Source organism: Anomalospiza imberbis, chromosome 2, assembly GCF_031753505.1.
Source record: "Anomalospiza imberbis isolate Cuckoo-Finch-1a 21T00152 chromosome 2, ASM3175350v1, whole genome shotgun sequence".
Classification (NCBI taxonomy): domain Eukaryota; kingdom Metazoa; phylum Chordata; class Aves; order Passeriformes; family Viduidae; genus Anomalospiza; species Anomalospiza imberbis.
In genome coordinates this window covers 15785908-15799186 of record NC_089682.1, presented here as the reverse complement: position 1 = coordinate 15799186, position 13279 = coordinate 15785908, and the positions used below count along the sequence as shown (strand labels likewise).

Below are 13279 nucleotides of genomic sequence, written 5' to 3'. Positions count from 1 at the left end.
TACTTGTTAACCTGGACCTGCACAGAGCTGTGCTTCAGAGCAGGCTTGTGGCCAGCTGCTGAAGCAGCAGAGCCCAGAAGCAGCCCTGCAGCCCCTCCTGCCACGGCGCTGCCCCTGCGCGGCACTGGAGGAACTCTGACTTGACAATGCAAGTGACACTAATGGCCAGGAGAACTCAGTTATGCAGTCCAAGAGGAAATAAACTAATTGCTCACTCTGGATCACAGTTCTAGTATACTTTTTTATGAAATTAAGCACACATTAACATTCTGCAGGGTCAGGTATTCTTACAGCTGCTAATTCTGTTCTGCATACGATGCATTTTTTTCCTGGTGGGCTCAATCAGCTGTACTTATCAACATTAATAATGTTCTGTACGTCAAAAATAATAGAATATGAACTGAAAATATTTTAAAGATAGCTTCTGAGAAAAATCACTAAAAATAAATTGGTTTTAAAAGAGACAAAATTAAGGATTCAAAATTTTCATGCAAGTAAGATGCTAAATGCAACATTTTAGGGGTCATTTTGAACTAAGTGGACTTGCTCAAAAAATGTTTAAGTCTCAGCTTTTGAGCTTTGTCCACCATTTTGTTTGAAGAAGGCAAAAACGTCTGTAGAAGCTAAATTCTGCATTCTTACCAATGAAAAACCAGTCATTTATTTCTGAAAAACCTTTTCTTTAAAAATGGTTAAATAGTTCCCAAAAGAAAACAAGCTGAATCATGCTGGATTGGGCTAATAATAATTTTAATGAAAGCTGTTGACAGGGAAAGCAAGTTCATGGGCAATTAATTTTATCTTGTCTTACCAGGGTGCTATTGGCATTGTGAAAACAGAAGATTTAATGGCATGGATTTCATATGCTGCTCAAAATATAAAGAATTTGAAGACCAAGACAGTAAAGGAGCTTGCTAATTTTGTTATGCACATCTAAATGAAAAATTTTTAAAAACTTTTTATATTAAGACATTACCTAAGGACGGTGCATGATTCTAGCATTATTCTTGCTGGCAAATTTAAACATTTTGAGTCAAATTCATGAAATATTTTTTTTAATTTCTGAAAATAGGGCTAAATCCATATACAGTATTTTTATGAGCAATACTTTAGTGTTTACTCTTGTGTCCAATTAAACTGTCAGATAGAACCAGATTTATTACTATTTTCCAGAAAATGCCATAGGAACTGCATTTCCAGATCTATTATTAAGTTCTTAATCTCTTTGATTTATGCCATCCTGATGCATAAATTGTCCAATGCTAATTTTTAGTTAGCTAATTCACAATTAGATACCTCATTTAGTTTAGCTTTAGCTAGCTAGGTCACAATCTTTAATAGTATGTGGATTGCATCTAGCCAATTACTTTTATTATTACATGTGATTTCATTTGCATAAGATCTATTTTCTCAGACAATCTTAATGTAAATTCTTTAGGAAGGGAGTAGTTATTATACATAGGTATGACAAAAGTCTGCACCTAACTAGAAGAGTTCAATAATATTTCAGTGTTTCCTGAAGTAATGATGTGCCTGCAGGTCCTGATGACCATCCAGCCTTCCAAGAAAACTCTATCATGAATGTGTATTTGTAGATCAAGCAGTGCTTTTTACCTATTACTTTAACAAATCACTCATAACTCTATCACACTAAACATTTGAAGACATTCAGAATAGTCAGTGACTCAGATTAAACAATCTCAGACTGACCAAGAACCCCTTGGTATCACTGGAGTCTTGCAGTTAGTCAGGTGGCCTTTGGAGTCTCCCTCCTAGCTGTTGACAAAGCAGTGGTTGTTGGAAAACAACAGCTTCAAAAGTTACAAACTGTCCTGGTGCATACTAAATATGGGATTAAGGAGAGATGACTGTGATGAATATCAATGTGTGCAGAAAGGGAAGGGAATTTGCTATTATCTGCACTATAAATGTACATATAAGCCCATATGGAAGAGCAATAAAATGAAACAACTTCAATCAATCACCCTTACCGATTCAATGCAAAAGCATAATGAAACTTAATGTTGTGCTGATCAGCCAGGTCACAGGTAGGAAGCATTTCTAGTGTTTCTACCAGCCTCACCATTGCATCATAGTCCTGGTATGAAATTAAAAAACAGTAAAAAGGATTGAAGTAGAGTAAACTGAAAGGAGGAAAGCATCACTAAGCTGAAGTGTATCATGATCACTAGACAGTTTCTCAGGTGACTGTTCCTAAGAGAAACAGCCATGAAGGCTGCATAGGAGCACACAGGGATTTTGTCTATCCATGTCAGTGCTTGCCTCTTCCTCACCACAATACCCAAACTACTGAATCCCTGTAGCCAGTGTGATCAATTACTCTCCCAGCACCAGTAGAAGAGATGACAAGTCTGCCTTTTTCAGGCCTTATTAAGATCTTCTGATGAATGACACCTCACCAGGTCACTGTGGACTCAACCACAGCTGTCTCTGAAGTACATCAGCTACTTGTGCACTCATTTGGGTTTCTCGGGGGTAACCCACATTTACAGTGCTGAAGAGGCCAGTTTACTGACATTTCAAAGGGCCTTGTGTTACTGAATATTTTTGTTCAAAATGTGTTTTGAGACGAGTACATTTCTCAAGGGAGACCTTTCATGATCATCAGAGTCAATCCAAATGAAGTTGGATAAAGTGCTGTAAGGAAAACATGCATTTCAGAATGGAAGGTTTGGTAATGAAGGATGCTGTGGTCACCCGTTGCTCTCTCACAACCCATTTATAAACAAGAAATAACCAACTTAGCTCTGATGGGAAAAAAAATCTATAAAATGGTTGAAATCATATTTGAAAAAGGATGTTAAACACACAGACTACCAATTTGGTAGAACAGCTGCTTCAGCAAAAGCAGAATTTATTTTAAAACATTAAAACAAGAAAAAAAGGTGCAGTTAGATTTTAAAGCAAATTAATGTTTCATTGAATTATAGTTCTCAAATTGGGCATCTCTAGCCAATACAATGGTCGTACATGTTTTTCATTTCTAAATGTATTTAACTTTATGAGGGGAGGGAGGAAAGGTAGAGGAGAAGAGAGCAAGGCAAGCATTTTGATTCAGTAGGGATTTTTGCTTTTTTTCTTTTTAATAAAGATAAAAATTACCAAAAGCAAAGGGAGAAACCTCGGGAAGTCACCTCATCCGAGACTCTTGTTCACAGGCAAAGTAAGAGTCTCTATCCCCTTAAACTGCCCAAAAGACATGCCAAACTAAAACAATGTAACAGTTGCTCCCATTTAGTGTCAGCTTTGAATCACTGCTTAACAAAGAAGCACAGGAGAACAAACAAGAGCCAAAATTGCATGGTAAAATAACCCACCTTTGTCTTTAAGCACATACCTGAATGTCTCTGTAAGAAAGAAGCAGGTTTATGACAATGTCAGAAGTCAGCACTTCAGTATTATCCATACGAAGCTTAATCCTAGCCAGCTCCTTAGCCAGTTCATCTCCTTGGTACTTCTCTCTAGCTTTTCTAATGTCATTTAACAGTGTTTCTTTATAATAGGCACTAAAGAAATAGAAGTTAGACACGGGGGAAGAAGACCGTTAGACATTTCTTATGAAACACGGCTATGCCTCTAATAAAAAGTATAATTTCTAATAAAATGTATCATTTCCTCAGAGTGAGGTCAACATCAAATGTTTCCATATTTTTCAATAACTACTTACAAATATTCCACCTTGACCCACCTCAGACTGTAGAGCTATGCATCAATATGCTTATAATCAGGACTGTGAGGCAATTTTACCAACACAGGAAAACTGGAGTATTTCTTTGCCCCATTACTGACCCTGACAGATGTGGTACTTTGTGTCATAAGGAAAGTTGCATCTGACATAATAAAGTGACACAGAGGAGAAACACCAGTGTGCTGCAAAGAGGAGGTATATTGTTTTATCATGGAAGTTGGAAGAAGATTTTCCAACACAGAAACTAAAACAAAAACAAGCCAACAAAATCTGATTTAGTTGCAATCTCTTTGATGAACATAATACATAATGTGGGCAGGATCTCTGTAAAAGCCTCCAGTAAGTGCATCTTATTTACACTAATATCAGTGCACAATCCAACATCAGCACTTTTGTAAATTGAAAAATAATATATACATTGCCAGTATGACAAGTATGAATGGCCTCAACAAGCTAGTTAGGGGTAAATTTATCCTGGAGCAGGTCATGGAGTCTCTAGTTTGGAACTTAGCAGGTGCCACCTGACAGATATTCCAGTGCATACAATTCCCTTCTTGTTTACAAATGAGTCTTTCAAAGTATTAAATCTTGCTTAGCATAAGCCCTACACATAGCAAGAAAATCAAGTTGTCTGTCTCATACACATTATAATCAAAGCTAAGAGGCCACAGCAAGCACTACTGGCAAGCACGGCCTCATACAGTGCAAGCACAGAAACAAGGCCAAGAAGCGGGCATGGACTGTAAGGTGGGATCAAGACCACCCAATAACCTCCAAAGACTTCAAACCCATTTCCAGAAAGATCTACAAGAACAGACTGCACGTAACTAATTTGCATACACAGTGAGAAACTGATCTCCAGTGTGGGGAAAACTTATTTATAAAAAAAGAAAAATTCCCAAAAAATTCCAGAGTGCTCGCCCTGCATATGCATCCCAGGACCACGGAAACCCCTGCTGGATTGACACCGGAGCCAGGATGGGTGATCTCTCTTCCTTTCTTTCCTCCTCTCTGCCCCTCTTTAATTCAACTCTCTCTTTCTCTCCCTTTCACCCTATGCCCTTTATCCAAAACCCTCTGTTGTGCCTTACACTAGGAGGTCAAGGACTAAAACACCAATTTCCATGCCAAGTGTGTATTTTACTAATAAAACTTTGCAAACTTTTGCAGACCCTCTGACTTTTGTCATTCCTTTCAACCACGAGCATCAAGGAATCTTGGGTTCTCCCTTCCCCTTCAGGGGAGGACGTCACAGGAGGGTCATCCATGGGACTGCGAGGATGGGACCGCAGGAGAATAGTTGTTTTTTAGATAAGCCTCTCACTCGGGTGGGATGGCAATGGGGAAACAAATCTGAGGGTCCTCCATGCTACCTCATGCTTCAGACATTAGGAAAATTAAAAACCAGAAACTCAAGTCTCTCTGAGTGTTTTCCAGAAATATATACAAACCAGAAATAGGTGCAGAATACAGGGTGAGCAACTGAGAAAGAAAAACCTCCTTTTCCAGCCCCAATTCTCAAAACTCCAACAGACCCTTGTAGAAATGGCTAAGCAGTATCATGTTTATTAAGTGATACCAGAAGGTTAATATTTGTAAATAAAAACAAATAATGAGAATTACAACCGAATGCCCATTGCTACCATGTATATATTTTATCTGATAACAGAAAAGGACAGTTTTTGGCTTTGAACTCTGTGAAGAATCTATTTTATTATGACCTTACACACGGTAAAACTTAAGCACTTTATCTTACCCATGGACTGCCTTTGCTTTCTGGAAAGTAACTATAAATCAAATTCTAGCATAACATGGTTAGTTAACTACAACAACTGCAGGCCAGGAATACAAAAAGCAGTAAAACTGGCAGCTTATTTTAACACTATATTAAGGGCAGTGAAAAATAAAAAATTGATAATCAATGCTACTAGAAATTCTGTATCTTCTTTTTTCATAATATTAAAAAGAGACTATCAGAGGTTCTGGAACTGTGCATGTTGTAACATTACCATGATGTAACATGGACATCCTTGAGAAGGCTGAGAAACTTGTCCACCAGTGGGACACAAAATGGCCCCAGGATATTGTCCCAGCTGGGCTGCATGTACTCGGAGGCTCTTCGTTGGGCATCACTTTCACAGCAAAAGTAGTCAGCACAAGGTGTGACAATGTATGGAATAAAATAATAATTGCCACTTGAAGCCTGAAATAAAAACAGGCAGAGTTTAGAAAACAAATGAAAGTGGAATTATACTTGTGCATACACAATCTTCTGCTGACAGAACAACAGCTAGAGTAGTGCTGGTGTGTAAGAAGTTTTAGTGCACTGTTTAACACAAGATTTGCAAGCATTAAATTCAAGGAAATTTGTGTGGAAAAGTTTCAAATATTAACAAAGCTGATGAATAAGGGTCCAGGTCTGTTAAGTGACAATACAACAAAACTGTTCAATTTTTCCTTTTAATGTAATGCACGGACCCTAGTAGGGTCTGACAGTTACCAGCTGATGCTCTGTTCCCAAATTTTTGGATTCAGAGATGTACTTGCATCTTTTAAGCCCACCCTATGCTAGGAAAGATATGATGCAGAGCTCCCCACAATGAGAGAAATACAGAAACACAGACACTGGAGGGACTGTATAGAGATGTTTAACCCAGAGGAACCTACAAAACATCTGCTGCATGCTACCATCAAAAGCCTAACCAACAAAACCCCAAAACTTTGAAATGTTTTGTAATAGATGTAGGACTTGCAACAAAATTCTAGAAGTAAAACCCAAAAAAACTTAATATACCACATAAAATGTGTAAATACAAACAAGGTGCTGAAGTGGGTGAGGACACAAGAAATGCCCTTCAGAGCCCAAAACCAGCAAGTTCAGAGTTTTCAGCCCCCTGAGTAAAACCCAGAAATCAGACTACTGTGAAGGTTTCCACAGCTGGGAGAAGCACTCGTATCCCATTCCAGCTAGGGCAACTCTTTGCTGTTTAAAAAGAAGGTGAACTTCATGTTTGAGAGTAACTAGATGGGAGCACTGAGGCAGAGGTCAACATGATACACCTGCCATGATCAACTACCACTGCATTGGATATCGCAGCACTGAACCTGTACAGAAAAATCAAACCTGTCATTTTTTTCATATAATCTAAGCATGTAGAAAAGCCATAGCCATTTATAATCACCTTGAACAATGGGAGAATTCTGAGATGATGAAAAGAATGGATATGAAGATGGCACATTTTTGAATGTATTAGTAAACTAGACAGGAGAAACACATAGTTCACAGGAAGTTAAAAATGTAAGGCATGCAGTTACTAAAACCACAGATAAAAAAACTATCAGTACATCCTGTTGCTGATCTCAGCGATGATTTAGAATTTTAAATTATTTCTAACAGATAAAGTTCAAGTCATATTCTTTCCTTACAAATCCTAAGTTAAATTATCCCTGTTGTAACAATATAATTATCTATTGGATTGTTATCTTTACTTCTCAACAAAAAACTCAGAAAAACTGCAACCCAAGCCACCAATATGGTAGCACAGTTTTTTCTCATGTTTATTCAAATAAACAGTAAGTTTATCTGCAACACAAAAGCTGCTTGTCTATAAACTCTATCCTTAAACCTTTAACAGCAAATTAGCTCTTCCTGCAATGAAAAAAGCCCAACCAATATGAAAGGGTGATGTAACTTGAGATGCAAATAACTGCAGTTATCTATTGAAGAAGCAATTAAATTTTCAGAAAAAATTAATTACACATGTGAAATACTGTATTAATCTAATCCTCAAACATTGTATTGTTATCCAGCCAACATATCAGCTATTTGACTTGGATTTCTTGTCTCCTTTTGCATAGTGAAATCTGTGCAATTAAACCCTCCTGTCTTCTAGTTTCTTCAGTACAATACTTACATATAATAAATTATAAAACCTTTTCATATAGACTGTGTGGCCTAGGAAAGTCTTTCCTATCTTCATTATGTAAAAAAACAGTCCATCTACTTTTCTTATGCTAACAAGAATTAGAGATGGCTGAAAATATCACCCACCCTTGCTTCTTCTGATCTTCTGTTCAGGATGCTGGTCTCTGATACCAAAAACTAATAATTTTGAAAGTTACTGTCTTGTCATACACCAACTATTGCTTTCTAAAGATAATGAATAAATCGCTTAGGTATATGTAATGTATGTAGCAACCCTATCTGCATATGTATACAACACAGACATATAAAATCTGTAAACTATTACTTATTTAATTGTAACAGAATTATAACTTCATAGCTTATCAAGATTATATGATGAGTTGGTTAATATCAGGATTAGAAGCTAAGATACTTTAATTGTCTGATTTTGGAAAATTTTAAGTTAAAAATTACAGCCAAGCAGAATGAAAAAAACCCCACAACTCTGATTAGTTCATCTTCAAGCATATAATGTACGGCAGCACTAAAACTTTTGTATTTAATCACAACATTTTAGAATCTACCACAAAACAAGCCACAAATTTAAGAACATGAAAAAAAAACCCAGAAAATAACTGCAAATAAGTTGAGAAAGGGCTCTGTTCTTCAGGTGAAACAGTTAAAGGAATTAAGCAGAAAGCCATGCCTTTGTTCAGAGGCTGAAAGAGTGAAGCCCACAGAGGCCATTTTTAGGCTCTAGGCAAGCCAGGCCAAATGTAGAGTGGTTTTTGTCTTAAAATATTTTCCAAATATTTTTTAATGCTATTAAAAGTAAACTTTGAATCTTAATATAAACATACTTTTTAAATTGTACTGGTAAAGTTATTCTGGTGCAACTGCCACTTTGTGACAGAGATGCTACACTTGAATTAAAGGTAGGTTTTGTCCCAAATAAGTAACACTGAGCAAAAATCTCTGCACTTTCAAGGAGGAAGTATTCCTGCCAGGCTAATAGTAGTTATTTTACTTGAGCCATGCTATTAATTTTGCCACTCACTCAAGTATCAAGAATGTTTACTCCACCTCACTAAGCAGTTAGAAGGAAAATACATAAAGTAATAGAAAAGGAACTGCATTGACTCCAAGAGATCACAAACTCCTGAGTGTTCAGGGAGTTTAACTCACTGTTGTCTCAAGTATTAGGATTTTCTGTGACATCACATTCCTATCCATCTTGCCACATAGGCATGTATTGGATTCGCATGGCCAGGTTTTGGCAGCGGGAGGGCCTTGGGGGGCTACAACAGTGGCTTCTGGGGGAAGCTGCTGGAAACTTCCTCCATGTCCAGCAGAGGCAATGCCAGCCAGCTCCAAGACAGATAGGCTGCTGGCCAAGGCTGGGCCAATTAGAAATGATGGTAACTCCTCTGTGATAACAGATTTAAGAAGAAGGAAAAAAGTTATTGCACAGATGTAACTGCAGTCACAGAAGGGTGGAGTGTGAATATATGAGAGGAATAATGCTGGAGACACCAAGGCCAGTAGAGAAGAAGGGGCAGGAGGTGCCCAGATGCTGGAGCTGAGATTCCCCTGCAGCCCATGGTAAAGACCGTGGTGAAGCAGCTGTGGCCCTGCAGCCCATGGAGGATCACAGGGATGCAGAGATCCACCTGCGGCCCATGGAGGAGCCCCACACTAGAACAAGTGGATGTCTAAGAGGAGGCTGTGACCCCATTTGAATCCTGTGCTGGTGTGGGCTCCTGGCAGGGACCTGCAGACCTGTAGAGAGAGGAGTCCAGTCTGGAGCAGGTTTCCTGGTAGGACTTGTGACCCCATGAGGGACTCACGCTGGGTCAGGCTGTGCCTCAAAGACTGCACCCCATGGAACCCCATGTTGCAGCAGTTGGTGGAGAACTGTTGCTTGAGGGATGGACTCACATTTGTGAAGCTCATGGAGAACTGTCTCCCGTGGGAGGGACCCCACACTGGAGCAGGGAAATGACCCCTGTCCCTGAGCAGTGGGAGAAACAACCTGTGATCAACTGACCATAAGCCTCATTCTGTGTCTCCCTGCATTGCTGGCATAGAAAGTAGAGCTTGGAAGGAGAGAGGGGTGGGGATAAGGTGTTTTTAAAGTCTTATTTTACTTCTTATTATCCTGCTCTGATTTTATTACTAATAAATTCAATTAATATCTCTAATTCAAGCCTGATTTGCCCATAATGCTATTTGGTGAATGACCTCTCCCAGTCTTTAACTCATGAACCCTTTGTTCTATTTTCTCTCTCCTGTCTGGCTGCAGAGGGGAGTGAGATAGTGGCTCTGGTGGGTGCCTGGCATCCAGCCACAGTCAACCCACTACAGTGACTAAGATATTACAAACTTCCAAAAAATACTTTGTCTTCTAAAGTTGAATAAATGCAGTATTTTTTATGTAAAGACTGGGAAGAGAGATTATCACAAGACAAACACTTGAAATTTCTGGGATCTAGCTTGCAAGGAGCAAGTACTGCAATCACCTTGAAGGAAAGACCCTGCCAAGCAATATTCTTAAATCATCCTTATTCATGTTTACATGTCTAGAAACACAGTGAAAGAATGGCATATCTATTCAACAGAAAGCATATTTAAAGTGATACATACTTTGCCTATTAGATTACCACTGTGGTATTCAGGAGGTACTTGAACACGAAGAAAAGCTTTGAGGTTGGCAACCTACTCCAAATTGAAATAAAACAACAAAGAGGAAAACACCACCACAAAAACACCATAAGAAACAAAAAGACACACATAACACATGAATAAAGAAATAATTAAAGAAAGAAACAACAGAAAATGAATATAGATATTTGTAGCAAGATTATATTTACAAGGCCAAGAAAAGTTAAAAACTTTGGCATTTGTCTTATCTATCTCATCTTTTGGATTTCTCTTATTTATATGATTTATATGTCTATACATCTCCTGTGTCATCATTACGATGTTTTCAAGTCTTATTTTCATGAACCTGTCAGATTCATTATCTGATTAGATAACTATAATCCAACCACTACATATTGCTTGAGATGGCAATATTTCCATAAAAACTAACTTCCATACAGAAATTTTAAAAGCCTTAGTTTTCACTATCTAAAGTAACAGTGGCATATTTCATTATTAAAAGCATTAAAGTTAGCATTTATTTGGTTACCTTTGTAACCAAATAAATAGCCTTTGTACTATTTTTCACCCAAAAAGAAAAATTACTGAATTTAAGATGTTCCTCCTCTTTCATTCTGTGTCCTTTCACAATCTCTTTTGACACTTCTGCTACCTCAGACGTTTTTAGAAACATATCATTAAATGACTGTATCATATAAACTTTTATACATTGTAAAAATAATCAGAAAATAAAAAATAAAAAGCTACTCGGCAATAATATTTCTTTGGACTATTAAGTTCATATCATGTAATCATACTTCAGAGTCTTGGCTCTCATGACAATCCACAGGGGCTACTTAACTGGAGAACATGAGTCCAAGAGCCAAAATCTATCTATTTAGTTTTCTTAAATGTTCATTGCCTTGAAACAGTATATACAGTCTAATTTATACACCTACTGAAACCTCTGAAGAAACTTTCTGCCAATTAAAATAAAAAAAAGATTTTTCAACATAAAAATTCCTTGTGGCATGGATAAATTGCAATTCAGTTCCCTTTAGATCAAGAAGAATTTTTGCTAATGACTCCTCCACGGCTCAGACATTGTTCACTGCTTAATATAAGAACTGCTACAGGATTTCATGAAACATAACCATTTAAATCTCTAAAAATACTTCACCAGGCCCACAGGCCTAAGTATACAATGATATAAACTTTTTGGTTTAATAGTCAGCCTACTTTCCTTTAAACAACTTCCCTGAATGCAATTAATAGGGTTATTAAAATTTCTTCAGGCGTATTATAAACTAAAGAACACAACAAAGAACTAGCCTTTCTCCTTATATTCTGTACTTGGTATAATAATTTTTCCATAGTGGAAAGTTTTAGTTTGTATTTTGAATCCCTCATTCAAACAAATTGAATGGCTCAAACTATGTGCAACCTTCCTAGAGCCACTGCCCAAGGGACCGCATATTTTGCTTCCTGACTCTAGCAGTTTTCTAAAGCCCCATGTTCACTCTTTTCTTCACTTAACCTTGAACTTTTTTTATTCATAATTTCTTAAGATCTGTAGCAGCAGATGAAATTTCCTTCCTTAAAAAAAAAAAGTCAAGGATGATAAAAAAATTTTGAATCAAAATAGAGAAACTTCCCAATGGATTTTGTCTATTACATTGATCTGGGGAAAGATTATTTTTAAATAGCATTTTTTGCTTTTGAAAATCCTTGAAATTTCATTTCTCCAGTAAACTGATGTTCAGCTGACATCTAAAGAAATTCCAAACCACAAGCATTTTCTGTAAGTAATTTTCTTTCCTCTGCCCTTCATTCCATTATTCCATAAGGGCACCTGTTCTGCAAGACTGCATATTTGCCATTTATATAACTGATTAATAATTTTGACAGAAACTAGGAAGCTGTGCAATCTTTATTAAAACTAACAGAAATGTCCTTAAAGCTCAGAGGAGCACCACAGAAGGAAATCTAACTAACGGGACACAGAATCTTGATCTTGAATTTCATGCCAGGGCAATTCTTCTGAACTCCCATAGAAAATAATTCTTTCCTTTCACATGCCAGTATGCAATAAATTATCTATACAGAATTTACACTGCTTGTTTAGGGAAGTCAAGTAGAATTGAATCACATTCCTCCATCTTATCTGTGAAAACTGCATTCCTGGATGGTGGAGGGAAGGAAAGGAAGGAAAGGAAGGAAAGGAAGGAAAGGAAGGAAAGGAAGGAAAGGAAGGAAAGGAAGGAAAGGAAGGAAAGGAAGGAAAGGAAGGAAAGGAAGGAAAGGAAGGAAAGGAAGGAAAGGAAGGAAAGGAAGGAAAGGAAGGAAAGGAAGGAAAGGAAGGAAAGGAAGGAAAGGAAGGAAAGGAAGGAAAGGAAGGAAAGGAAGGAAAGGGAAAGGAAGGAAAGGAAGGAAAGGAAGGAAAGGAAGGAAAGGAAGGAAAGGAAGGAAAGGAAGGAAGTTCTCCTAATCATTCTCTTTTTTCAGACAGTAAGCTAGTAAATCTCTCAGGCTCACACCACAGCAGCTGTCTGCTGTAAATTTACTCTGTTAGATCAGCTATACTCAGGCCAACTCTCAGTTGAATTGCTGACTTTTTTTCTATGCATTGTTTTCAGCTTCATGTCCACTTTGCTCGCTCTTGCCGCCTCCTCAATGCTGAATTTGAATAATGTTTCCTCTACAAGGAAAATATTAATTCTCTTCAAGGCTTTCTTGTGATACACAAAGCAAATTGCCGTGATGACACACTAGACATTCACCTTGTCTGCAACTTCAACATGGGTCCACATCTTCTCTATGCTAAGATTTTTCTGCCCCTTTGTAGATGATGTGAGATTTATAGGATAAATAGGAAAGGTGAGAGCAGGGAAACCTCAGCGAAAGCTCTAAGCTACAGCAGCCAGCCCAGAAAGTTTCACTCTTGCTGCTGGAACAAAGGTGTGCTGTGCCTGGCAACAATCTGAGTTGTTCCCCTTTCCATACATACCCTACAGACGCATGGACAC

The 13279-nt window shown here is 37.8% G+C and overlaps 1 protein-coding gene across 11 annotated transcripts in view; it reads right to left on the bottom strand.

The window, feature by feature from the left end:
* MAP3K15 (mitogen-activated protein kinase kinase kinase 15) overlaps nt 1-13279 on the bottom strand; it is an 82862-nt gene that overhangs the window by 38758 nt on the left and 30825 nt on the right. For 9 of the 11 annotated variants that reach the window (XM_068179929.1, XM_068179934.1, XM_068179933.1 and 6 more), the window contains 4 exons: nt 10257-10328; nt 5719-5912; nt 3359-3527; nt 1992-2098 (listed from right to left, as the gene is read on the bottom strand). In XM_068179929.1, the coding sequence (XP_068036030.1) occupies nt 1992-2098; nt 3359-3527; nt 5719-5912; nt 10257-10328 (542 nt within the window). Of the gene's footprint in view, nt 1-1991; nt 2099-3358; nt 3528-5718; nt 5913-8798; nt 8862-10256; nt 10329-13279 lie in introns of those variants that run through there. The other 2 variants (XM_068179939.1, XM_068179928.1) reach the window with 2 other exon arrangements.